At 43.2% G+C, this 25,668-nt stretch overlaps 2 protein-coding genes and 1 long non-coding RNA gene across 5 annotated transcripts in view; 1 reads left to right on the top strand and 2 right to left on the bottom strand.

The window, feature by feature from the left end:
* Hibch (3-hydroxyisobutyryl-CoA hydrolase) overlaps nt 1-16,150 on the top strand; it is a 66,717-nt gene extending 50,567 nt beyond the window's left edge. The window contains exons 10-14 of one of the 3 annotated variants that reach the window (XM_051153784.1): nt 3,496-3,554; nt 4,279-4,360; nt 9,815-9,901; nt 12,176-12,209; nt 15,935-16,150. In XM_051153784.1, the coding sequence (XP_051009741.1) occupies nt 3,496-3,554; nt 4,279-4,360; nt 9,815-9,901; nt 12,176-12,209; nt 15,935-16,050 (378 nt within the window). In that variant the 3' untranslated portion in view covers nt 16,051-16,150. Of the gene's footprint in view, nt 1-3,495; nt 3,555-4,278; nt 4,361-6,611; nt 7,020-9,781; nt 9,902-12,175; nt 12,210-15,934 lie in introns of those variants that run through there. The other 2 variants (XM_051153783.1, XM_051153785.1) reach the window with 2 other exon arrangements.
* On the bottom strand, nt 5,527-6,299 carry LOC127196246 (uncharacterized). The gene is made up of 3 exons (XR_007831461.1): nt 6,220-6,299; nt 5,824-5,922; nt 5,527-5,559 (listed from the first exon to the last, which is right to left on the bottom strand). It is a non-coding gene; the product is annotated as an uncharacterized LOC127196246 (long non-coding RNA).
* Nucleotides 16,151-21,289: 5,139 nt separating the features above from the next.
* On the bottom strand, nt 21,290-21,726 carry C12H2orf88 (chromosome 12 C2orf88 homolog). The gene has a single exon (XM_051153698.1). It carries the CDS (start codon nt 21,704-21,706, stop codon nt 21,398-21,400), a length of 309 nt encoding a protein of 102 aa, XP_051009655.1. The 5' UTR covers nt 21,707-21,726; the 3' UTR covers nt 21,290-21,397.
* Between the last annotated feature and the right edge of the window lie 3,942 nt (nt 21,727-25,668).

The raw sequence follows: 25,668 nt of genomic DNA, 5'->3' as shown, positions 1-25,668 counted from the left end.
AAAACACCATTCAGTTGACAGTTGTCGTGGTGATGTCATATGATTTACTAAAGATAAACAGGCCATCCAGAGTGCTAGATTCTTAAGCATAGGAAGGGAAAAACCCATGTGGGGATATACAGGCTTTAAAGCAATAGTTTTATTGGAGTTCAGTGTTAAAAGGCTGTATAAGAGGACTGCATTGTACGATACTGTCAGTACAAGTACTGCATCTAAAACTCTGGCCCAGTTGCCCAGTGCAATGATTCAGAGTCACCTGCCTACGAAGTACGAGTTCTTTCCTGAAAGAATGACTTTGGTAAACTTCCATTTCTTTATAGGAAAGTAGCTGGAATATGCCATGTAAGACATGGGTTAAGATAAAAGAGAGAGTAACTAGAAATACAAACAGGAGAGAACTCAGGTTGAGAGGTAGAACAGCCATGGAAGCTGAACCCTGCAGTTATCTGTTTGCAGAGTCTCTCTGCTCTGGCAAGGTCCAGCATAGGCTCTGGTACAGGAGGCGGAATTCCCATTCACTTTATCTCTTGGGTCACTGAGCAGCTGAGATGATGGCTCAGGCAACTGATCACAGTTAAAAGAAGAAAGAGGGGAGGGAGGCTAAGATTCCTTTTCTAGTGACAGGCTGTACTGTGGCTAGGGAGAAAAACTTAAACTAACCACTATTTGCCTGTAGCCAAGGCTGTAAAAATGGCTTGTGGCCAAAAGCTACAAGGGATTATAAAAGGGCTCTTTGATCTGAGATCCGCTTCTGCACAGGAGCAGGCTGCCACAGAGAGCTGCTGCACAGGGGCAGGCTGCCACAGAGCGCTGCTGCACAGGGGCAGGCTGCCACAGAGAGCTGCTGCACAGGGGCAGGCTGCCACAGAGAGCTGCTGCACAGGGGCAGGCTGCCACAGAGCGCTCCTGCACAGGAGCAGGCTGCCACAGAGAGCTCCTGCACAGGGGCAGGCTGCCACAGAGAGCTGCTGCACAGGAGCAGGCTGCCACAGAGAGCTCCTTCACAGGGGCAGGCTGCCACAGAGAGCTGCTGCACAGGGGCAGGCTGCCACAGTGAGCTGCTGCACAGGGGCAGGCTGCCACAGAGCATTCCTGCACAGGGGCAGGCTGCCACAGAGCGCTGCTGCACAGGGGCAGGCTGCCACAGAGAGCTGCTGCACAGGGGGCTGCCACAAAGAGCTGCTGCACAGGGGCAGGCTGCCACAGAGAGCTGCTGCACAGGGGCAGGCTGCCACAGAGAGCTGCTGCACAGGGGCAGGCTGCCACAGAGAGCTGCTGCACAGGGGCAGGCTGCCACAGAGCGCTGCTGCACAGGAGCAGGCTGCCACAGAGAGCTGCTTCACAGGGGCAGGGTGCCACAGAGAGCTGCTGCACAGGAGCAGGCTGCCACAGAGAGCTGTTGCACAGGAGCAGGCTGCCACAGAGAGCTGCTTCACAGGGGCAGGGTGCCACAGAGAGCTGCTGCACAGGAGCAGGCTGCCACAGAGAGCTGTTGCACAGGAGCAGGCTGCCACAGAGAGCTGCTTCACAGGGGCAGGGTGCCACAGAGAGCTGCTGCACAGGGGCAGGGTGCCACAGAGAGCTGCTGCACAGGGGCAGGGTGCCACAGAGAGCTGCTGCACAGGAGCAGGCTGCCACAGAGAGCTCCTTCACAGGGGCAGGCTGCCACAGAGAGCTGCTGCACAGGAGCAGGTTGCCACAGAGAGCTCCAGGACTAATGTAAACTCTGGCCTGCTAGCCAGACCCTGAGTCTGTTGGCTTATTTGTGAATATACAGGGAAATAAGAAATAAGAGAGAGATAGAAAATATTCCACTCCACAAGCGGTCAAGAGGAAAAGGTAGATGACATTAAAAATCTTCAACACCTTTTCTTGTCTTGTTACAGTATTTATACTTCTGAGAAAAAGGAATTACCTCATAATCAAAAAGGCAGTTAATCACAAAAAGGGATTAGTTCTAAAATACAACAGGCTACATGTGCTTTCATTAAAACTAACCATTTCTCATCTATGCATCCATTATGTAAGTTCATATTGAGTTCAGAGTGACAAAGGCTGACAAGACCTGAAGGGTGACCAGCTCTAAAAGGTACAGGAATATATGGCTTTTCAATTAGGACTGACCTGGACACATATTTTCAAGGTATCTCTTAGTTCATAGTGAGTTCAGGACAATAATTTTATCTGTCTTTCATTCTAAGAAACAGAGTAAAATTAAAATGATAGCATATAATGTCATAAAGTGACAAGGTATAAGGAATTATAACAGAACAGTTTGTATGTTTGGACCTTAAGGTTTGTACTTAATTTAGACATTTCTAGGTAGCCCCATTATATTTTGGGTTTGTGGGAAGTTTAAACCAGCTTGCCTATATTTATGGTGCATACTGGGATTCATGGTGCCATCTAACTTGAAGGCTTGTCTGAGGCCACAGCCTGCCTCAAGGCTGTCACCTACTGAGGCATCTGGAGGTCCACAAAGGTATTTATTGTAGCCATAAACTTTCTAAAATTGTTTTAGGTGATCTAAAACAATTTAATGTTTAAGATTGTTTTAATCAAATCAGGAATTAATTCATCTGAACAGCAGTACCTCTTCAACAAGATCCCATAGGAAGTTAGTTCAATCAGAGCGGGAAAATACCCAGAAAGTGATGGTTCACACCAATGTCAGATTTTATAGAGATGCAGCAGTGCACAAATGATGGGGTTGTCAGAGGTTGGAAAAAATTCTGAGGTGTATCACAGTACAGACCTTAGAAAATACCGATCCCTTCCAGAGAGTCTCATGCCTACTGAACTTCCCCAAATCAATAGTTCTTAACATCCTGTCAAAGGCTGGAAGCAAATTCTGGGGGTGCATCATGGTACAGACATTGCAAAATACCATATCACCTCTGAGAAACCCCACATGCCTAATGAGCTCCTTTAATAGAGTGGCTCTTGGCAGTCTAGCACCATAGATGGCTTCCTGGGGTAGTTTTCTCTCCCTCAAGGTGGAGCTGCAGGGATACCAGCCTGGCAGTGGTGATTTCTACCACAGGTAGAGATTTGACAGGCTGTTTCTGAGGTCTTAGGTTCTAGACCCTTCCCTTTAGAGTCATAAAAACATTTAGAGGATAAAAAATTAAATAAAAGTTTGCCTTTGACATTTTCAGGAGCTTATCTGGAGTTCAGATTGTGTGAATTTTGAACATACAGTAAGAGTGTTAGATGTGCTGGGTGCGGTGATGCACACCTTTAATCCTAGCACTTGGAAGGCAGAGGCAGGTGGATCTCTGTGAGTTCGAGGCCAGCCTCGTCTACAGAGAGAGTTCCAGGACAGCCAGGGCTACACAGACAACCCTTGTCTTGAAAATCCACCCCCTCAAAAGAGTGTTAAATGTAATTTGACTGAAAGTGATAATCTGTCATAAAATGTATCATTAAACAGGATGAATTTTTACAGGATTTTTAAAGCATTTGAATCACTTCAAATTACTTCTTTTCAAACAGTCCAAGATGGATCAGAAGAAATCTATCATATTTGACGAACACATGGACAGAATAAACAGGTACTTGACTAGATGTCCTGGCTGTGCGGCTCCTTTGGGAAGGCTGTGGAAGGCTATGGAAGTCTGTGGAAGGCTGTCTTCGGTCAGTTTACTCTCACTGTGATGATATCATTTGACAGTGTTCACATTCTGTATACTTTCATTTGCATTTACCTTTGAAAGGAACTCTACCCTTCCGAGAGGAACTAAATAGTCATTGCAGTTCTCTCCCATTGCTCACATCTTTCTAAAGATGAGAAGAAAGGCCAGAAGATGATAATTGAATTGATTTCTTTTTGTTTTCACAATGTTATCTTCCCAGAAGATATTATTAAGCCAGTAGGCAAAAGGCTTTGTGCTGTGATCTCAGAACCCAGCTGGCTGGCCTAAGGAAAGAACAGAAAGAAAATGACTGGGAGATATTGCTGTGGTCTCTGTTCTGAAACATCAGGTTTTTGCAGTTGAGACATGTCAGTATCAGCAATGCATGAAAGGAAACGGGAAGTCAGGATTAGGTTTTATTTTGCACTAGCAGGGGTAGGCGGCAAATGCCCTGACCCAGGAAGTGGTGTGCATTTCCTCCCTTGCAAAGCACATTAAAAAGTCTTATCGAAATGGGAGCTTGGGGAAAGCCAGGACTCGAGCTCACTGGTGACTTGGAAATAAGAAATTACTTATGCAGTGGTGAATCTCTCTCTCTTTCTTTTCTTCTTTTTAAAAATGTTTTTATTTATTTATTTTTTAGTTGTTTTTCAGCCAATACTGTGGAACAGATTATTGAAAACTTACAGCAGGATGGTTCACCTTTTGCCTTAGAACAGATAAAGGTAATGCCTGGATACTTGCTGTCCAACCCAAACGTGGACACCTTGTGACAGAGAAGCCTAGCTCAGTGTTGTTAGTAGTCTATGGGGGTGTCCTATTAAGGCTCTGAGAGGATTTCGTTAAACCTTAACTAAACCCAATGCCACGCGTGCCTGATGGCTTCTGAGAACCACACGAAGCAGGTTTTATGTCCTTAGCATGTAACAGAGAAGGACATTGGTATCATATTCCATTTCCAATGTCCCTTTGTATTATGGCAGAAGCATGCAGAAACATAATAAAGTAGAAGGGATGGGCCGCTGAAGAGTAGTCACTGGGAGATGATATATTACAGTCCTGATTTGACCTATAAATAATCCAAGTGGCTTAATAAAGGAGTGGCGTATTTAAGGTAGTAAGCCTCCGTTTCCTGTCATCACTGAATTTTCAGTAGTGTTTCTCAGAGTTAGCAATGCTCTGGACTTTCTACACGTGACTGGTAACAGTGGAAGGGGAGAAGAAGGAAGCAGGACCACCATGGGTTACAGGGGAGGGAACCATGTGACCAAGAGAAATGTACTCTGAAGTGGCATTGGAGAGAACCAGCCCAGATAAAAAACATGAGCAACTATTTATGGAATTATGGATGGGAAGCAGCCCAGACAGGAATGATTAAGGCAAATGGCCTGGGATGTGGGGCTGGAAGGTAGCAAGGTAGCTTAAGGGGTTTATATCTGCCCAGCCCCCCAAAATAGGTTTGTTTAAAATTCTATCAGGTGTCTGTGTCTTTTATTGTTTGACAGCAGGTTAAATCAAACTGCTGTAATAAATATAGGCTTCTAATAATAAACATTATTAGCCATTTTTATTTACTATAACGAGCCCCAAACTAAATGCTTTCTTTTATAAGTTGCCTTGGTTATGATGTATTACCACAGTAATAAAACAATAACTAAGACATTGTCTTTTACAGTGCTTTCTTATATATGGTGAAATTTTTACAGTTGCTTTTCTCATCTTGTTTTAAAATTATTGACCATAAATTGTTCAGAAGAATTTCTTGGATTGCATCAGTGTCTGTTGTCCAAAATGAAATGATAGTATAGAAATGGGTTTGTTTCTGAAACAGTGATTGGCTTTTGAGACAACTTAGCATCTCAGAAATGAAGCCTCACTTGGTCATGGTGTGCTACTGTGTGTGCTGTGCACTACTGAGTCTGACCTACTGTGTGCACTGTGCACTGCTGAGTCTGACCTACTGTGTGTGCTGTGCACCACTGAGTCTGACTTACTGTATGTGCTGTGCACCACTGATTCTGACCTACTGTGTGTGCTGTGCACTACTGAGTCTGACTTACTGTGTGTGCTGTGCACCACTGAGTCTGACTTACTGTATGTGCTGTGCACTACTGAGTCTGACCTACTGTGTGTGCTGTGCACCACTGAGTCTGACTTACTGTATGTGCTGTGCACCACTGATTCTGACCTACTGTGTGTGCTGTGCACTACTGAGTCTGACTTACTGTGTGTGCTGTGCACCACTGAGTCTGACTTACTGTATGTGCTGTGCACTACTGAGTCTGACCTACTGTGTGTGCTGTGCACCACTGATTCTGACCTACTGTATGTGCTGTGTACTACTGAGTCTGACCTACTGTGTGTGCTGTGCACCACTGAGTCTGACTTACTGTGTGCACTGTACACTACTGAGTCTGACCTACTGTATGTGCTGTGCACTACTGAGTCTGACTTACTGTGTGTGCTGTGCACCACTGAGTCTGACCTACTGTGTGCACTGTGCACTACTGAGTCTGACCTACTGTGTGTGCTGTGCACCACTGAGTCTGACTTACTGTATGTGCTGTGCACCACTGAGTCTGACTTACTGTGTGTGCTGTGCACTACTGATTCTGACTTACTGTGTGTGCTGTGCACCACTGAGTCTGACTTACTGTGTGCACTGTACACTACTGAGTCTGACCTACTGTGTGTGCTGTGCACTGCTGAGTCTGACTTACTGTGTGCACTGTACACTACTGAGTCTGACCTACTGTGTGTGCTGTGCACTGCTGAGTCTGACTTACTGTATGTGCTGTGCACCGCTGAGTCTGACCTACTGTGTGTGCTGCATACTACTGAGTCTGACTTACTGTGTGTGCTGTGCACCGCTGAGTCTGACCTACTGTGTGTCCTGTGCACTACTGAGTCTGACTTACTGGTATTTGTTTAGGGTTTACTTGAAATTCCTTTTTTTTTTTTTTTTAATTTTTGTAGATATTTTTGAAGCAATGGCTATTCAAGTTAAAGTATCATATGAACAAATAACTTATCCTTCCCCTCCAGACTCATATAATGTAAAATCTATAGGGGCGTCACTGTCTCCAACTTATTTATACTTCTCCCTGGATAGCATATTTTAGCATTCAAAGAAATCATTTTAAAATAGTGACATCAGTTTTCTTGGAAAATTAGAAAGTTTACCTTATATTATTAGATTTGAAATATGTCCTGGGCTTTCTTCAGAGGACAGCAGAATTGCCTGTGGACGTTTATCCGCTACCATTCCTTTGGTGCCCTGGCCTGGATGCACAGGCCTGTAATCAAAGCTATTCAGGAAGCTGAAGCAGGAGACGTTCAAGGCTGAGGCATGCAACTTAGTGAGTCCCTGCCTCAGAAAGTGAAAAGCAGGGCTTGAATTCATACCGTTTTTCAACTTAGAGACAAGTTATTTATTTCTTTTAATTAGTTTTTTAATCTCTCATTTCCTGATCATTGTCTCTACTCAGTGATATTATTATGTGCATTATATTTTTTGTGCATTTAAAGTGAAACCTATCTAATTATGCATGTGTTCTAAACAATCAAAGCTCTGTATGAGTTGGTGTCTTCAGAGAAGCAGAACTGTGGATAGACAGAAGATGAGTATGAATAATTAACTATTTAGTACCTAGAAAGATATTTATTACGTGGCCCTGGCTCAAGTAACTATGGAGGCTAGTAAACCTTAAAGTCTGTAAGCTGGGGAACAGAAGACACGCTGGTATAGTTTGAAGCCCTGAAAGCTGGGGAGTCAGTTTGAAGGGCTGAAGGTGTCTGAGCCCAAGGACTCTCACAAAGAGTCCCAGTCCAGCCATGGTCCACTGTTTGTCATATCCACGCTCTTGATGGGGCACACATTTCTCCTGACAGTGGGTAGTCATTGCTTTACTCAGTCATCTAATCCAGCGGCATGAGTGCGAGGCCAGGAGGGAGGTAGTAGGAGAGCAGCTTAAATGCTAAGAAGAAATTTAAAGCTTTACCATTGGCCCTTCTTAAACTATGGCCGTGTTCCTCCTTAGGGGCAACATTTACAGAGAAATTTTAGTCACTTCTATTTAATACAAAGTATGGCGTCTCCCTCCCCGTCATTTTCCCTAGACTTTTCTTTGGCACAGAAGAAGGAAGTGAGCTTCGGAGCTGGAAACCTTGCGTTTGCCTTTCAACTTTTACCTGGACTAGTTCACATCAGGGCCCAGCTTCCTCATCCAGGAAATGATCTTACCACCCCTCAGGAAGTGGGGTTAAACATGTTAAAGCATTTCCCTAGTTTTCTGAGGGAAATCTGATTAATAACCTCTCCCTTGACAGGCTGGAGAGATGGCTCAGCAGTTAAGAGCACTTGTTGCTCTCCCAGAGGACCTAGGTTCAGTACCCAGCACTTATACTCCTCTAAGTATGGTCTTCTGTTGCAGGCCCCATTCAGTAGTTAACAGGCCACAAAACATCAGGTTAGCAAGCTTCTTAAATGACACTTTCTTCTATTTTTTCTAGGGATGTTACAAGCATGAGCAAATGGGGCTTTAAGTAGTCTTTTTTATTGACTGGTAGCCAACAGAGGATGTAAAAAAAGAGAAAAATTCTTTTTCCAATTTATGAAACTGAAAATGCAGCGTGTGAGCAGTGATCTGTAGTAACTGCTGCGACTTGAGTGTTGGCTTGCACACCTCATGGCTGCTGCAAAGGTGACTTTAGCATAGTGATGTCCTTTCAAGTGCTTACCTGAGATAATGTGGGTATGCTCCCATTAAAGAAAAGACAAGGAATGTCAGCAAAATTGTCCCATTGTATACCCACCAAGAGTGGCATATGGGCCAGGTTGTTGTAATAGTGTCATCAGCCTCATTGCTTGCAACCATCAAGCAAGAACCTGGAGCAGAACTGATGTCAGGACCAGAACATGGGATAATATCCTGAAGGCCCTAGCTCAGAAAAATATCCCCTCAAAGATGCAGCTTCATAAGGCCTCTTACCATTGTCCTTTCTCCACCAGCACTATGGCTGTAGGTAGGCTGCTGATGTCTCCCAAACTTTTTCCTGCATAGCAGCCACACTTTAAGCTCCAGCAAGTGCTAAGCGAGGCACTGTCCCTCTACTCTGTTCCTTGACTGTGCATGGTGTTCCAGACGTGAGGGTGTTCCAAAGAACACAGAACCTCCTACCTGAACAAAACCTGGGCAAGACTGCACCCATCACTGTTCTCTCATGGGCTGGGGAGGAGCTCCTGAAGCCCCACCACTCCTTGAAGAGGTATCAGTCCTTAAGTCCTGGAGAAGGGAGAGTCAATTCCTCAGTGATTTGCTCAGGATACCACCCACCCCCTGCAGTGTTCTGCATGCAGGCAGCCCTAATTAAGCACCCATAAAAACATCATGAACATAGCAAGGAGATTTGTAGTTTGTTTAGCAGGGAAGGGGGATAAGAAGATAGCAGGTACATTATAATCAAGTAATACTCATATACAAATCTGAAAAAATAATATTTTAAAAAGAAAAATACAAATTTTAAAATGTGAATTCCTTGAACTCAGTATAAACCTTTCAGCCACTTAGTCAATAATCAACCTGAAAACTGTATGGGCAGTTATAAAAAAGATTGCAGGTATGTGATGGCCTCATGTATCAGCCAGTGGTCACAGTCATAGTGTGACTTGGAACACTAATGATAGGCTCTTTAAATGCAAAACAGGGCAGTGTAGTTGAAGGGTCAGTATGGTACTCTTATTTTTTAATTGATATTAAGGAGAGGTAGTTGTAGGAGCTGTTTTTCATGCCCAGATTATGGAGAGGTTGTTCCTACCTTGACATTTTTGAGGGTTGTTCCTGAGATAAAATGTATATTTTGCTTAAGTGTAGTCTCTACTTAGCTAATGCTAGACAAACTCAAAATGTGGGTGTATTTGATTGCTATGAGTTTATTCCATTCATAGAGTGATCTGTGTTACTTTTGGGGTAGGTTAGAACACTTTTTCCTGCTTTGGCAGGGCTAAAGTAAGGCATATTTTTCTGAGTCTTTAGAACATGAAAGAAGTTCTACAGTGCAGGTTTTAATACAGCTTACACAGAACCTTACCTCACTTATTATATATAGCAAAAGGACAGTTGGGTAATAATATTTTCCCCCCTCAGGTAATTAATAAGATGTCTCCAACATCCCTAAAGATCACACTAAGGCAGCTCATAGAGGGCTCTGCAAAGACCTTGCAAGAGGTGCTGACTATGGAGTATCGACTAACTCAAGCATGTATGGTAAGCATTTTATATAGAAAAAAATTCAGAATAGAATAAGCAGATGGAAGACAAATTGTCAAGACTTGAAGAAAAGGTAGAGGAATTGGGTCACTTAGTCAAAGAAAATAGCCAGTCTTTTAAAAAAATCATGGGAAATATGCAGGATCCGTGGGCCAAATTTATGAATTATTGGCATCAAAGAAGAAGGGAGATCAAAGACATAGAAAATATGTTCAATAAAATCACAAAAGAAAAATTCCCAAATCTAGGGAGATGCCGTCTAGGTGAAAGAGGCATACAGAACACAAATACACCCCCCAAAATATACCATATGCCAGCCAAAACATAGAAAGTGTAGTGAGAGCTGCAGGAGTGAAAGACCAAGTCACACAGAAAGGTGGGTTATCGGAATAACAGCTTAGTTGATAGTGCAGTCTTTAACAGGCAGGCGCATACCAGTGATAGAACACAGATGTCAGTCCACACTGTTTTACCCACCAAGTCAGTCTTTCATAATGGAGGACAAAAGAAAAAGTCCCGCAATAAAAGCAGGTGAAAGTAGTTTATGACCAAGGCAGCCCTTCTTCAGAGGACTCTGGAAGCACTACTTCACACTGAAGAGAAAAATAATCACAGCCAAGAGGTGATAGGGGAAACAAATGCTGTTAGGTCAGTGATTACATGACAGGAGTCAGTGCACACACATCAACAGTAGCTGAGCATCAGTGATCTCAGCTCTGCAGTCAAAGACATAGGTGAGCAGACTGTATTTATAAAACAGGACCAGCATTGTGCTGCTTCCAAGAAACATACATCACCACAAAAGATAGAGACAACATTAGGGTTGAGAAGAATGAATGGCCACAGAGATCCATTCCAAGCAAACAGAATGAGGAAGCAACAGGAAAAGCTGTTCATATATCCTACATAAGAGACTTCTAATCAGAAGCTACAAAGGTCACACCATACTGATACGGGAACAATCCACTGAGAAGACAGTATAGCTGTAAGCATATATACAACAAACTTGCTGCACCTAATTTCATAAAAATAAATATGACTAGACATAAAGCCAATGACTACCCCTAACACATTAATAGTAAGTAACTTCAGTAGCCAACTTTCACCAAAAGACACATCTAAAAATAAACCAAAAAATACCGGCACTAACCAACATCAAATGGACCTGTTATCTGCAGAATATTGAACCCACACACCAGAGAGTACACAATCTTTTCAGTAGCCTATGGAATTTCCCCCCAAATAGGCCACATTTTGTAAAACAATGCAAGTCTCAAAAAATAAAATTGGAGTAGCTCCTTGTATTTTTTTTCTGGCCACATGGAATAAAGCTAAATATCAACTGTGACAGAAAATATACAGGGTCTTGGATATTATTGAATAATTGTTGGGTCACTAAGGAAATAAATTACTAAAATTGAATGAAAATGAAAATATAGCATAACCCAAATATATGAGAAACAAGGAAATAATAAGAGAAAAGTTGCTAATCATTGAGTGGGTTTTGGCAAGCCTTCTTGAGTGGCAGAGGCAGAAGTTAGAGCACCATAAACTGGGGGTGAGATGAAACAGACGAGCTGTGAAGCAGTGAAGATAATGCGTGTATACAGCCTTTCTTCCAAAAAACAGTCAAGGGCTGTGAGGTTCACTTGTAATATGGAAGATATTAGAACACGGTCCTGAAGGATGGAATTATCCAAAGAGAAAAAAGATAGTAGGTTGCTAACAGCAGCATTCACTGAACACTTAGTGTGCCACTGTGCCCTTAGCAAAGAGGTTCAGATCATTTCATGAGGAATTGATGTGGCCATGTCATAAAGGAAACTGCATGCCAAGGCCACAGTCACTGTGCAGTAGTGCCAAGCATTTGAACTGCATGTACTCAGCCACTTAGTCCCGCAGCCTCCAACAATGAAACCATGTTTGAGGGTTGAGGACATTTTCCAAAGCTAGTGGCCATCTCTGTGCCTTCAAGAGCTTGGGCTGGATAAAAAACAACATAAAGGCAACACGGGGGGGGGGGGGGGGGGGTGTGCAGAGGGAGGCGGGTCACAGGGTACAGCAAGCTGAGGAGAAGCAAAGGTATGCTGTCTCAGGGGGCTTGTTGGAGCCAGTAAAGTTGGGAGGTGGTCTGAAGTGAGCTATTTGGAGGGGTCCAGTCCTAGTGGGGCGGTCAAGGTTGTTGTCATAGGAGTGAGACGAGGTGGAAGAGAAAGAGCAGAGGAACCAGGGGCCCCTGAACCCCTTCAGTCACTCTTCACTTTCTTTCAGGAAGCTCATGACTTTCACGAGGGCGTTAGAGCTGGTAAGTGACAGGTCTCTGTACTTCTTTCTTCCTGTCAGAGAAGAAGATTTGTGAGTGCACCCAGTCAACTTCAGTGGCTCTTTTAGTGAAAATTAAACTTTTAGAATTGCTATGTGTGCATGCATGCGTGCGTGTGCACATGTCTAAAACATATGGGAAGGCGTTTCACATGCACGTCTTGGCACTATTCTCTCATGCGTGTGCCAGACCCTGCCCTTCTGCTCACAGGGTTTGTAATCTGTAAACATGCCCTGCTGCTTTTGAAAGGTGTACTGAATCTTAACCAGAAAGCCCTCAGCAATTCCTCCTTCCTTTGTACTGTTCTGGGCTGACTGGGCGGTATCTGAGCCCACCCCCAGCTCCTTGGTGTGCAGGCAGTGGGCACCACTGCGAGAGGACACAGGACATTAAACTGCCTGTTCTCGCTCATCCCAGGGCAGCACATTTACAGAAAGCTTATCTTGTTTTGTAACCATTCCTTTTATGTATAGTTGATATGTTTATATAAAATTAGTTCTTTTCTTCTGTATAAACTTTGCATGTCTCTTTCTCTGCCTCTGCCTCCCAGCCTGGCCAGTTTTCTTGTTTCTAGTAATCATTTTAATCAAGTACGCTTCTCTCTCTCCTCTCCTCCTTCCCTCCGTTGTCCTCCTCCTCCTCCACCTTCCTCTTCTCCTCTCTCTCCCCTCCCTCTGCTACTGCTCTACCACTGACCTATATGCTCTCTAACCCCAGAAATTTCTCAAGGAAAATATTATTTTCTACATCCTGAGATTTTGTAGAATTCTCTTAGTGCAACATTAACATAGGGTGCAGGTCATTTTGGGAGACTCATGGAGTTGAGTCCAAGCAGGTGGCTGTATGATTAAAACAGTGTGCATCTTTCCTACTAATTTCTATGGGCTGTCACTGCATGCAGATCAGAGCTGTGGTCTCTGCTCTCAGGGGACCTAAGAGCTGTTACTTAAGTGTTCGCTAACTATTATGATGGTCCTCTTGCAAGTACAAGGTATTTTCAGTAACTTAAGGAAAAAGGAGTTGAAGTTAGCCAACATCAGAATGTCGAGTCCCAAAGCAAGTGTCTGTCTGCTGTGGTGCTTCGCACCTTTAGTCCCAGCACTCGGGAGACTGAGGCATGTGCATCTCTCTGAGTTCCAGACCGGTTTGGTCTACTTCCTATTTTCTGGGCTAGTCAGAGCCACAAAATAGAGACCCTGTCTCCAAAAGAAGAAGAAAAACTACTTACAATAATAACAACAGCAACAACAAACGCAAAACAGTTACTTATCAAGCTACTTTTCCTTTAAAATTGAAAAAGAACTTTTATCATGAGACAAGCCTGTGTAGGCCAGGCTGGTCTCAAATCTGCCGCCCTCCTGTCTTACCTTTCTGAGCACTGATCAGTGGTATGCAGCACCAGGCCTGTCTCAAGCTACTTCCCACACCCTGCCCAGGGACAAAAAATGTTGCCTGTTTTAGCACAGACTTTTATTCAGAAAGTAACATCTGTTCTGGGTAAAACTGTTTAGTGTTCTTGCTGCAATTTACTAACTATAAAAATGTGTCAGCAAATTAGATAAAATAAGTTAGCAAATTAGGGAGATGGTTGTTAAAACATTCTTACTCTTAACATCTAGGATGAACTTTCTGGTTACAGAAGATAAAAATGAACCAGGTTAACAGAGCTAAGCGTTAGAAGCTCTCTGCTCCTGCAGCACTTTCTGTCTTGCAGGAACATAGATTTGCTTCATGTTCTCTCCTGTGTGCTTCAATAGAATCCCAAGGAGGTAGACAGTGAAGGGAAAGCGCTCCTGTGGAAAGGATGTCCTAAGATGAGACTTGATTGGCACTGGCTAAGAAATAGAAGCTTTAGGTTGGAAGGGTTCACAGCCACTTCTGATCTACTTCAGAATCCCACAGGAGACAGTCAGACATGTGGCCTCCTGCAGAAAGCTGGCTATACAGCTGTTATCCCGGCTATCTGAAAATAAAACCGAATATAAACACCTCACCCATGTCTACGTTTAATTGTGCGTAAATCTTTCTCTATGCAACAGGGCAACCTTCTTCCTTGGTTCCCAGACTGCTGTTCCAACTCTAGACTTAGTGCTTAATATTTAAGGCTGGGAATATAGCCTAATGACAGAATGCTTACTCAAGATGCATGAGGCCCGAGGCTTAATTCCTGTATTGACAACACCAAACAACAACCAAGCAAATTCGCTCTCTCCTCTCCTTTTCCTTCTATCTTTCTTTTCTTCTTTCTTCTTCTTTTCTTCTTCTTCTTCCTCCTCCTCCCCCTCCTACCCCCTCTCCTCTCTCCTCTCCCCACCTCCTCTCTCCCACCCTTCTTTAAAGTTATACATGTTAGGCACGGCTGAGATTTGCTACCTTAACCATTTTTTAAAAACTGTTTGCAATTAAAGATTGGCAAGTACTTGTGAGGAGCAGTGTGGAGCTCCTGCATACGCTCCATCTAGGCTCCGGAATAGCATGTGCACACCTGTAGTGCACCGGCACCAGACACTAGCCGTTCTCTTGTGGGGTCTTTCTCAGGGAGGCTGCCTGAGAATCTGCTCACAGAGTTTTCTTCCACCTTGAGAGGCTGGCTGAGGAAGGCTTTGTCCTGAGAGCCAGTCACACAGGAGGCCACCTCTATAGGCAAAAAAGTTTTCTGGTCCAATCCCCGAGCCTCCTGCAGAGCAGTCAGCACTTAGCTAAGACAAAGGGCTGGAAGTCTGCATTTCTTCCGGGGGGTGGGGGGTGGGGGGGCGGCGCTCCGCCTTCAGAAAGTCCCAGATAGCTGAGCGCAACTTGGTTAAATTAAAGACAGTTGAGAGTCGATGAGCTAGATTTTAATTCACTAAACTAAATGATAAAAGAAACTTAATGATAAAAGAAAGAAAAAGACAGGGAGCTGTGGAGGGAGAAACGGGGAGTGTGTCCTCCCACCTCAGAACTCTGGGTTTTAAACCAAGGGTATGCCAATTGCAGGAGGCATGCCCAGGACATCTCCTGGGGCTTGTTTCTAGGGCAGCTCTGATATGTTTCCTCAGAGAGCCAGCTTGGGACACATTTTGGTCTAGGGTCTTTGTATGCTGTCCCAGCAGGGAGTGTGGCCCTCCTATATCTCAGCTCTGGGCTGACCAGGAGGGAGCATTATCTGGACCTGCCATGTTCCACATTCTTTTTATGTTTTAAGCACTTACAGATGGCCTCACACTTAGAATCCTCAGGGGATATGTTTCGGCTACCCAAAGTGATGTCTGTACTGAAGTGGGAGTAGATTTGGTGATTATCTGATGGTCTGATTGTGTTGTTTTGTTTTGTCTTAATTATTCAAAGCTGTAAGAAGTAGAGGATTTGGTAGAAGAGCAATATCTATATTTAATTAGGAATGAAATCTCCATTCCTCTACCTTAATTTTCCTCTCACAGCCTGGTTAGAAACCTGAGTCCTCTGCCCACCCTGGCCTCCCTCTCACCTGCAACAATGCTGAGTTCAGCTGTCTGTAGCATGGAAATTTCATTTATAGTTTTGCCTAAGGACAGAAGAGGAATATATAGGCTGCCATATTAGTTCACTGTGTTTTAGTAAAAGCATAAACCTCGCATAAAAATGTGGTATAGAAAAAAGTACCTAGTAAAACACAGTTGTCAGTTCAGTAATTAAATCTCATAATAGCAGAAAAAAGTGCTAATGTCTCTCTACCTTCTTTTTGACAGTTCTCATTGACAAAGACCAGAGTCCAAAGTGGAAACCATCCAATCTAAAAGACGTTACCGATGAAGATTTGAAAGGTTATTTTAAATCTCTGGGAAGCAATGATTTGAAATTCTGAGGTGGTCAGACCCCTAAGGTTTACTTTGGAGGAGGGGTCAGCAAATCTATAGCACAGAGGCCAGGCCTGGCATCTTGCTGCATTTCTATCCAGCCTGCAAGCTGAAGATGCTTTCCTCAGTTTTAAATGATTGGGGAAGAAATGAAAAGACTAATGTTTCATGATCCAGTGCTTGCCTGAAGTTTAAATAACAGTTTATAACTTTTCATGATTTGAAAGTGACCTGAAGTTCTAACACCAATGCTTTATAGAAAGATACTTCAGCGTAGCAGCATTTCTTATCTGTGGCTGCCTGGAGTGGCCGTGGCACATGACCCATAGCACCTCAGCTCTCTACAGTGATTTTCATCAAAAGTGCTTTGCTGGTCCCTGGTCTAAAAGATGAAAAATTCTAAAGAGTTCCAGAGAGTCTTGAGTTTATCACTCATGAAAATGGTAACTTTGGCTTCCAGTGGTAGTTTATGTGCCAATTAACCTAATTATGTAGAAATTATTAAAAATAAAGACCCTGAAATTTGGAGGTGGTATGTTGATGCATTATAAATTTTCCTTTTTTAAGCATATAAATGTATTTTAAAACAATAGTGTAGCAGAAGAATTACTTTGTAACCATGAAAAATCTCATGCAAAAATGAAAAGGGTGTATGAAGTTCTGTCTCCAGGATTCTAAGTAGTCCTCTGCCTTTCCCAGCTCATCAGAACACCCTTCCCAGTAGAAATGAAATCATTATTCTTGTCATTTGTAGTATTTACTAACCTGGAAAAATGAGAAATACAACAATCTCTTAAGACAGACATACTCTGCTTTTTATAAGTTTTACCAAATCTTTATGTGATAAGCTAAACACAGTTTAAAATATAAATATCTTTAGTAATTGGAAGTTGGCAGAACTTTTCAAATATTTTTATGTGTATGCATATTTTACCTGCATGTGTATGAGTATACTGTATACCTACAGAGCCATAAGAACACTGGATCCCCTCAAATTGGGAATTAAGGATGATTCTGAGTTGCCTTCTGGGTGCTGGCAATTGAGCCCAGGTCCTCTGGAAGAGCAGCCAGGGCTCTAAATACTGAGCATCTCTTCAGCCCTGACAGAACATTTTTTAAGGGATGCAAGATACTGCAAAGAATTCCACACTAAAGATCTTAAGTTTCTAAGTCAGAATAATTTTCACATTACATTTAGCTAATCATTTATTTTATTTTGTAACTTGTTATAATTTCTCCTTCATCCCAGGCTCCTGAAAAACTTAAGAGGGTATTCCTTCCCCCTCTACCTCCCCCCCCAACTCATACACAGGAGTTCTTTCCTCCCTCGCTCACACACAGGAGTTCCTTCCCCCGCCCCCACTCACACACCGGAGTTCCTTCCCCACAAACACACTCACACACAAGTTCCTTGCCCCCTCACACACAGGTGTTCCCCCTCACACACACTCACACACAGGAGTTTCTTCCCCTCCCCCACACAGGAGCTCCCTCCCTCACACACACAGGAGTTCCTTCCCCCCTCCCCCCACTCTCCCACAGGAATTCCTCCCCCCCTCACAGGAGTTCTTCCCCCCCCCACTCACAGGCGTTCCTCCCCCCTCACAGGAGTTCCTCCCCCATCACAGGAATTCCTCCCCCTCCTCCCCCCTCACAGGGATTCCTCCCCCCCACTCACAGGAGTTCCTCCCCCCTCACAGGAGTTCCTCCCCCCTCACAGGAATTCCTTCCCCCCACTCACAGGAGTTCCTCCCCCCTCACAGGAATTCCTCCCCCCCACTCATGGGAGTTCCTCCCCCCCCACACTCACAGGAGTTCCTCCCCCCTCACAGGAATTCCTCCCCCCCACTCACAGGAGTTCCTCCCCCTCTCACAGGAATTCCTCCCCCCCACTCACAGGAGTTCCTCCCCCCTCACAGGAATTCCTCCCCCCCACTCACAGGAGTTCCTCCCCCCCACTCACAGGAGTTCCTCCCCCCTCATAGGGATTCCTCCCCCCCCACTCACAGGAGTTCCTCCCCCCTCACAGGAATTTCTCCCCCCCCACTCACAGGAGTTCCTCCCCCCTCACAGGAATTCCTCCCCCCCACTCACGGGAGTTCCTCCCCTCTCACAGGAGTTCCTCCCCCCCACTCACAGGAGTTCCTCCCCCCTCACAGAAATTCCTCCCCCCCACTCACGGGAGTTCCTCCCCCCTCACAGGAATTCCTCCCCCCCACTCACAGGAGTTCCTCCCCCCACACACACAGGAGTTCCTATCTCCCTGACACACACACTCACACACAGGAGTTCTTCCCCCCCCCCCCCCCCCCACACACACACAGGAGTTCCTTCCTCCCCCACACACACAGGAGTTCCTTCCTCCCCCCCCCACACACACAGGAGTTCCTTCCTCCCCCCACTCACACATAAGTTCCTTACCCCCTCCACCCACACGCTCACACCCAGAAGGTAGTGCTTTTTCATGTTCTTAGCTCTTGCTCTGCTTGTCATAAAGGACTATTACATTAAGAACGTGTCTTAAATACTACCACGGTATTGACCATGTTTTACATTTAGTTCCTAAAGGCTCTAAATTAGACCTTAATAACCCAAGAGCTTGTCTGTGTAGGTGTTCTTTCATTCACTTTGTAATACAGAATACAAGTCTTTGTGTGATGCATCGGTGAGAACCACATCAAGTATTTGCTTCAGTTAAATGAGCACTGACAGCTAATTGCAATTTGACTTTTATTATGGTTACAAAATTTTTTTTCACAAAAATATTTGGGAAAAAATACAACTTCAGAGTTAACTCCTACAGTGAAGGGAATTTGCTAACAAAACTTCAGTTTTGTGACTAAAGTGACAGCTAATTGTTTAGAGTTAGTATTTATGGCTCCAAGGAAGAAACAAATGGCTTGCTGGGTCATTTAACATAAATACTGTATTTGTATAGACATAACATACACATTACTGCTTCTTGACATCATTTATGTATGTCTAAGTTCTGATTTCTAAAATAACATAATTCAGAAGTATACTGTCCCATCTTACCAGATGCTCGTGGTGACTCAGTAGGATGTGCACACCACACTATTTCTATACACTTGTGTTTAACGCTTATGAGACAGTTTGATACAGACTCCTTTGGGCTTAAGATAATCATGCCTGTCTCCTTCAAAATTGTGCTTTAAGTGATAATAACCATAGGTAGTTTGTAAAGAACGGATAAGGCAACTAAAATGGGAGAAATTCCAGCATCAAAGGCCTGTAATCAAAAGAAAACAGTGCCAGGAGACAACAGGGAGGAACCCTGAAGCACACTGGCATTTAGAGTCGTAGTAAATCAGGAATTGGCACATTTATTCCCCCACTGTTCTGCTTCTGCAGTTGAGGTCATATGCTGGCAGGAGACCTCTGCCCTCACACTCAGGGGCACATGTCCTGTCCAGTGTCTGTTTATGGGTCCCTCCTTCTCCATCCTCTCCTTCCTAATGAAAAACCTCAAACGAGGCTCAGATATTTGAATATAAAGGCAGGAAATAAGGCTAACTTCTTGTGAAAGATGCCTCATTCGACAAACTATATCCTGATACTATCCAGCGTGGTATAGTTTGTTCAACTTCTTTTTATCACATACGGTTTATCCACCTCTTACTATAAGCCTTGTTCGAGGACACAGTGCTTGCTTTCATGGTAAAACTGTTCACCGTGGTTGTGGAGAGAGCGTGGCAGCTGTGGCCAGCATTCCTGCTCTACCCTTGGAATCAACATGAAACAAAGAAGAAACCTGAAGTTGAAATACTCATATAGAATGCAAACCCACTTCCCAACATTCCTGTGTAGACTATGTCTTAAGGTTCTGGCCAACATATGTATTTTATGTACTTAATTATATATTTTAAATAACAAGAAACCTTGCAACCAATGAGAAACCAAAGAGTGAAAAACACCAGGACTTAGGCTTTTGCCCTAATCATCAGTACCGACATTGGAAACTACAGTGCTCCATGAACTAGAGACTGTACTTATGGAAAGCGGTCTGCACTGCACCTTCTGTGCAGAGCCTCGTAGCAACAGAGTGATCCCTTGCAGTTCTGTAAGCTGCTCATTTACATGTGGAATACTATGACTCCCAGCGCTTAGTGAAATTAAGAGAACAATCAGATCTCTGAAAGCAAACGGAAAGATGGCCTGCTGCTCATTTTAATGACCCCTCTGCTCCTAAAACTTAGGAGGATTCACACTGTTTGACTTGATTTTCAGCATATTACTACTAAAACTAGAGGCAGTATTTCTCACTCTGGACAAAGTCAGGAACCTATTTAGCTCACAATGATACCAGTTCTTTAAAAATTAAAGTGTACACTATAATAGTTTTTAAAACGCTTGATTTATAACACTTCCGCAATAAATGGCTAAAAAGGCTCTGCGGGCATGCATGCCTGCTTAAAACCCACACATTCTCCAACCAAGAGGAGGATTTATGGCTGAAGTGACTGCTAAAACCCACAGGTACTTCCTTTGAGAGGAGTGTTCTGTTCTGCTCTTAGGAGACCATCCATTCCTCCACCCCTGCACCAGCACTGCAGAGAGGCTCTACACACAGTGAGCATGACACCAAGCTCTAATTTTCATCTTGAAGACTAGGTTTCTCTCATTTCTGAGATTTACCAGATGGAAGGCATCAAAGGGCTTATTTCAGCACAATCAGCTGCCATGACTTCTATAAGTTATCTTTCAAAGATGGTTGTAACTTGCAAAGGTTAAATCATCCAGTAACATCTGTGGCATGACCCTGAGGCTCAGGGTGGTAGTTACCCCTCCTATATACAAAAATAGACTTCCTCCTGAGAACAAGGCAGCCCTCTTCACTGTGGCTTTCTAGTGGTGAGTTACAGGTGGCAGGAAGTGGGCAACACCGGACACAAATGGCTTAAGTTATGGATTACCATGGCTGGAGTTCCATTCATTGCTGAGGCTTTTTTTTTTCTTTCTTTCTTTTTTTGGTATGAAGTAACAAATAGTCATTTTAAAGTCAACCCCTTAAAATAACCACTTGGAACTTGGCTGCTTTTTAGTCAGCATTTTCTTTGGTGATGTCATTACTGCCTCACCAAGAGCATGGTGTGACAGACAGCTAATGGTGTGGCATAGGACCTCTGTCCAGACCTTCTATGACCAAACTTTGAGATCAAGCAGATATACATTGATGCTAACATAGCAGAACTGCTTAAAATTATATTTCGTCATAAGCACACCTACACTAATAATAATATCACAGACATGGTTTTACATCCATTTGGAGTTTTAAAACTTATTTCATGTATTTTAAACTAGCACCGACTACACCCAGAGCACAGCAAAGTGTCATCACCCAATGGCGGTGTCAGAACCCTCGCTCTCGATGAATGGAATGTCGTAGTACTTGATGTTTTCACATGCCCACTGCTGCAAGGCATCCTGCACAATTTCCTTGGACAGACGTTCTGCAAATTCAAGGACCACAGTACTGGGTCCTGGGGGCGGTTTCACTTCCTCCTGGACTTGAGGTTGCCTTGGAGAAGGGACTGTATATTGACAGCTGTCGTCTTGCACAAAGGCTTCTTCGCTTTCATATAGCCTGTCAACGTCTAACGTGGTAGGAAATGGGAACGTTTGCTTTGACTTCATGCAGCCCATGATGTATGGCTGTGGCAGAATGAAGCAGGCTGCGTTAATGAAGGTTCCTACAACAGCGTCTTTGAAAACAGTGGAGGCTCATCCACACACGATGGTCACCAGGCAGCTGCTGGGCCCTCTCGCTGCTCTTCACGTCTTGTGCTTACCTGTCAAAAGAAGGGAGTTTTCACTGTGAGCTTCACTGTGGGGTGGGAGCCTTTGGTCCCTTGAAAGAAAGTAAAGAGAAATTGTGCAGCAGGGATGACAGGATACTCAAACTTTTTTTTTTTTTTTTTTTTTTTGAGCTTTGAAAATTTTATAAAACTAAATGCAATAAAATTTACATTTTTGGGGATGAATTCCAACCACCTTTAAAATTTCTTTTACAATTACATATATAATGTGCTTTGATCATATTCTCCCTCTTACCCTTTTACTGCTTTATTCCATCAAACCACCAAATCTCTCCCAACAAGTCCCGTGCCATGCCCCGCCCCAGCTTTTCAAGTTGTTTTTCTTTGTTTGTTTTTCGAGACAGGGTTTCTCTGTGTAGCCTTGGCTGTCCTGGACTCACTTTGTAGACCAGGCTGGCCTTGGACTCATAGTGATCCACCTGTTTCTCCCTTCCGAGTGCTGGGATTAAAGGCAGTGGTGGCGCAGCCTGAAATCCCTGCTTTTCAAGTTTTCTGTTGCTGATTTTCTGTTCCTCCCCTCTGCTGCTCCTTGCTTTATATGGAGCATCCCACTACATTTGATTAGACCATTTTAAAGTCAACACTTTAAAACAGTGGTTCTTGGCCTTCCTAATGCTGCAACCCTTTAATAAAGTCCTCATGTTGTGGTGACCCCCCACCATAAAATTATTTTTGTTGCTATTTCATAACTATAATTTTGCTACTGTTATGAATCGTAATGTAAGTATTTGATGGGCAGGATATCTGATATATGACTCCTGTGAAAAAGTCTAAACCCACAGCTTGAGAACCATTGATTTAAAATAACCATTTGAAATGTGGGCATTTTTCAACATTTGAATTGTGGTGTCATCTGTGGGCAGTGAACACACCCCTGTCTGAATGAACATTCATGGCACGAGCATTGTTGTCAAGGAACCCAGCTCTTCAGACTCAGGAAATGGCAAGGCCTCCCTCTGCTTGGAGTGTGGATGTTGACAGTGTGTGCAGAAGGCATCTCACCTGACCCCAGCTTTTCTGTACACATGTCGGTCATTTCTTCATTCCCCACTGTCTCTACCTAAAGTGCTGCAGGCTGTGGCAGCCACTACTACCTCAGGAAGGTTTAAGAAACATGTTTCTACAAGGAAACCCAAAGAGAACACAGCTTCCTCCATTTAATGTTGTGTGTGGCTAGATTTTTACTAACAACTGTGAGACTGCATAGTTAGGACAGATTGTGTCCACTAACTCTAAAATGCTTACTCTTGTCCTCAGCAGGAAATGTTTGCTGATTCCAAATTCTTAGAATTAAGGTTCCTTCTACCAGACTGTCCTCATCCTATTATTTTGGTGTTTAAACAGGAAATATGCTGTACTGTGGCATGCCTTGTTTGCATCCTAAGTGGGTGTTGTCGTTGAATGGCCTTAGGGGACGCAGCCATATATGATGAGCACAGGTAAAGTCCCCGAATGAAGTCAATAGCTCCTATGCATGGCATCCATTATCCCTTAGTTTTCAGACCTCAGAAGGAACCCTAAAAAGTTATGAAATGAAGGTTATTGTTTCTGATACCATTGATCCCTAGAAAGTAAGAGCTAGTGTATACCTACTTGCTTAATAGCTTGTAATTCAAGGAGTCTAGAAAAGTTAACCTTTGCCAGACTTACTGCTTGCTATACATTTGTTTTCTGTAAATTCAGTTTTTCTCTTAATTCCACTTCAAATCCCTACCACAAAGGATGATGATGAGGATGAAAAGGAACTCAAGGCTTCTGTTTTTAAATTTTCTTTAGTTTTGTATGCTTTGCTTCATGTTCCAGACTTCAGAGAAGTATATCAAAATATAGAATATAGAATGTGTTGAGTGTCTGTGTGCTCTACTGAGCTCCTTAACTCTACTTCAGGTAGTTTACACATATCTAACAGAGCATGTAATTACTAACCATAGACTATTTTGGACTGGTAATTGATATGGATACTAGACATAATTCACAGAAATAGGTTTATCCAGTGACCTCACTTGCTGGCCATTTTCTACTTCCCACCATGCCAAAATACCCTGTGCTCTTGGTCTTGCCTGGTGAGTCTGCTCTCTTGCCCCTATGCCTCCTGCACTCAACACCAGATCTGGCCTGATAGCCAGTGCTTTGGTACCTTAGGATCCACATCCAGTGCCCTGCAATCTCTCTCTGACAGATCTTACCCCATCACTGCACTCTAAAGCCACCTTCCAGGTCTAGCCTGGCCAGCACACCCTGGCCTCCAGTCTAACCTGGTGAGGTCACAAACCATCTGAATTCACCTAACACTCAGATGCAGCCCAGTCCCACAGCCAGTGCTCTAGCCCAGTCTAAGGAGCCCTTCCAATAGCACTCCAACCTCCAAACCTGGGACAACACACATGCTGCGTGCAGCCCAGTCTGCTGTGTGCACATCAAACATACACCACCAACAAAACAAAGTCCACATACACAGGTCTCGTCAGAAAAATTATGAAGGGACAAAAATGGTTCTTGCCTCCACCGGTTATTTAGAAGTTTTCTCTAATAAGAATCACCTTGATGGACCCCAGGACAGATGTCATAAAAGAACAATCATAGACTTTGTTAAAGAATTCAAGAAGACCAAAAAAAAAAAAAAAAAAAAAAAAAAAAAAAAAAAAGAAAGAAAGAAAGAAAGAAAAGGCTCACTGAACATAAAGAGAACATTTGTGTGAATGGTGCCCAAGAAAACAAAAATAAGGCTGATGAAACAACAGAGGCAATCTAGAATTTGAAAAGGAAATTCAATAGAGACAGAAGCATTGAAGAGACTCAAACTGAAATGAAGACAGAATTGGAAAACTCAATATCCCAATTAGAAAAGTGAGAGGATGGCCTTACAAATAAAATGGTTTAAGTAGAAGATAGAATAGCAAAGCTTGAAGACAAAGGAACTAGACCACACAAATGAAAAATATGAAAAAAGTTAAATGCAGGAAAAGAACATTCAGGAACTGTGGGATACCATGATAAGACCACATTTTCTAATTAAAGGGATAGATGGAAAAGAATATGAAGTCAATGGCATAGGCCAGCTCTAAAGAAAGAATATAAAAGTGAACTTCCTCTAAGGAAGAACACCCCTTTACAGATACAAGAAGCATACAGAATACCAAAGACACAAGAGCAGAAAAGAAACTACTCATGAAATACTACACTTAAAAGCTAAATATACAAAAGAAAGGGTGTTAAAAACTGCAATACAAAAAAGTCACATATAAAGGAAAATCTACCAGAATAAGAGATGATTTATCACTGGAAGCTTTGTAAACCAGAGGAGCCTGAAGCAATACATTTCAAATATCTAAAATGGCCAGCCTCCACTATGCCCAGTAAAACTATGTAATGTGGGAAAATTTTTTCATTATACAAGTAACCTAAACACTTCATGTCTACCAAAACAATCCTAAAGAATACTGGAAGCAGTACTTGAGACTGAAGAGAGGAATATGCATGACCAAGAAACAAACAAAAAAAAGAAATGAAGCATTAATGAAATACAAAGTATGACTAAAAAACAGCAAAAAGCCAACAAAATTACTGCTGTATACACATTTTTGAATAATAACTTTTAAAAATGGACTCAATTCTCCAATCAGAAGACATAGGCTAACAGAATACATCAAGGGAAAAAATATCCATCTTTCTGTTATCTATAGGAAACTCAGTTTTATAAACCACTTTAAATTGAAAGGATGGAAAATATTACAAGCAACTGGGACCAAAAGGAAGCAGGAGTTACCATCTAAATATCTGACAAAACTA

This window comes from Acomys russatus, chromosome 12, assembly GCF_903995435.1.
Source record: "Acomys russatus chromosome 12, mAcoRus1.1, whole genome shotgun sequence".
Taxonomy (NCBI): domain Eukaryota; kingdom Metazoa; phylum Chordata; class Mammalia; order Rodentia; family Muridae; genus Acomys; species Acomys russatus.
This window is presented reverse-complemented; position numbering and strand designations above follow the sequence as displayed.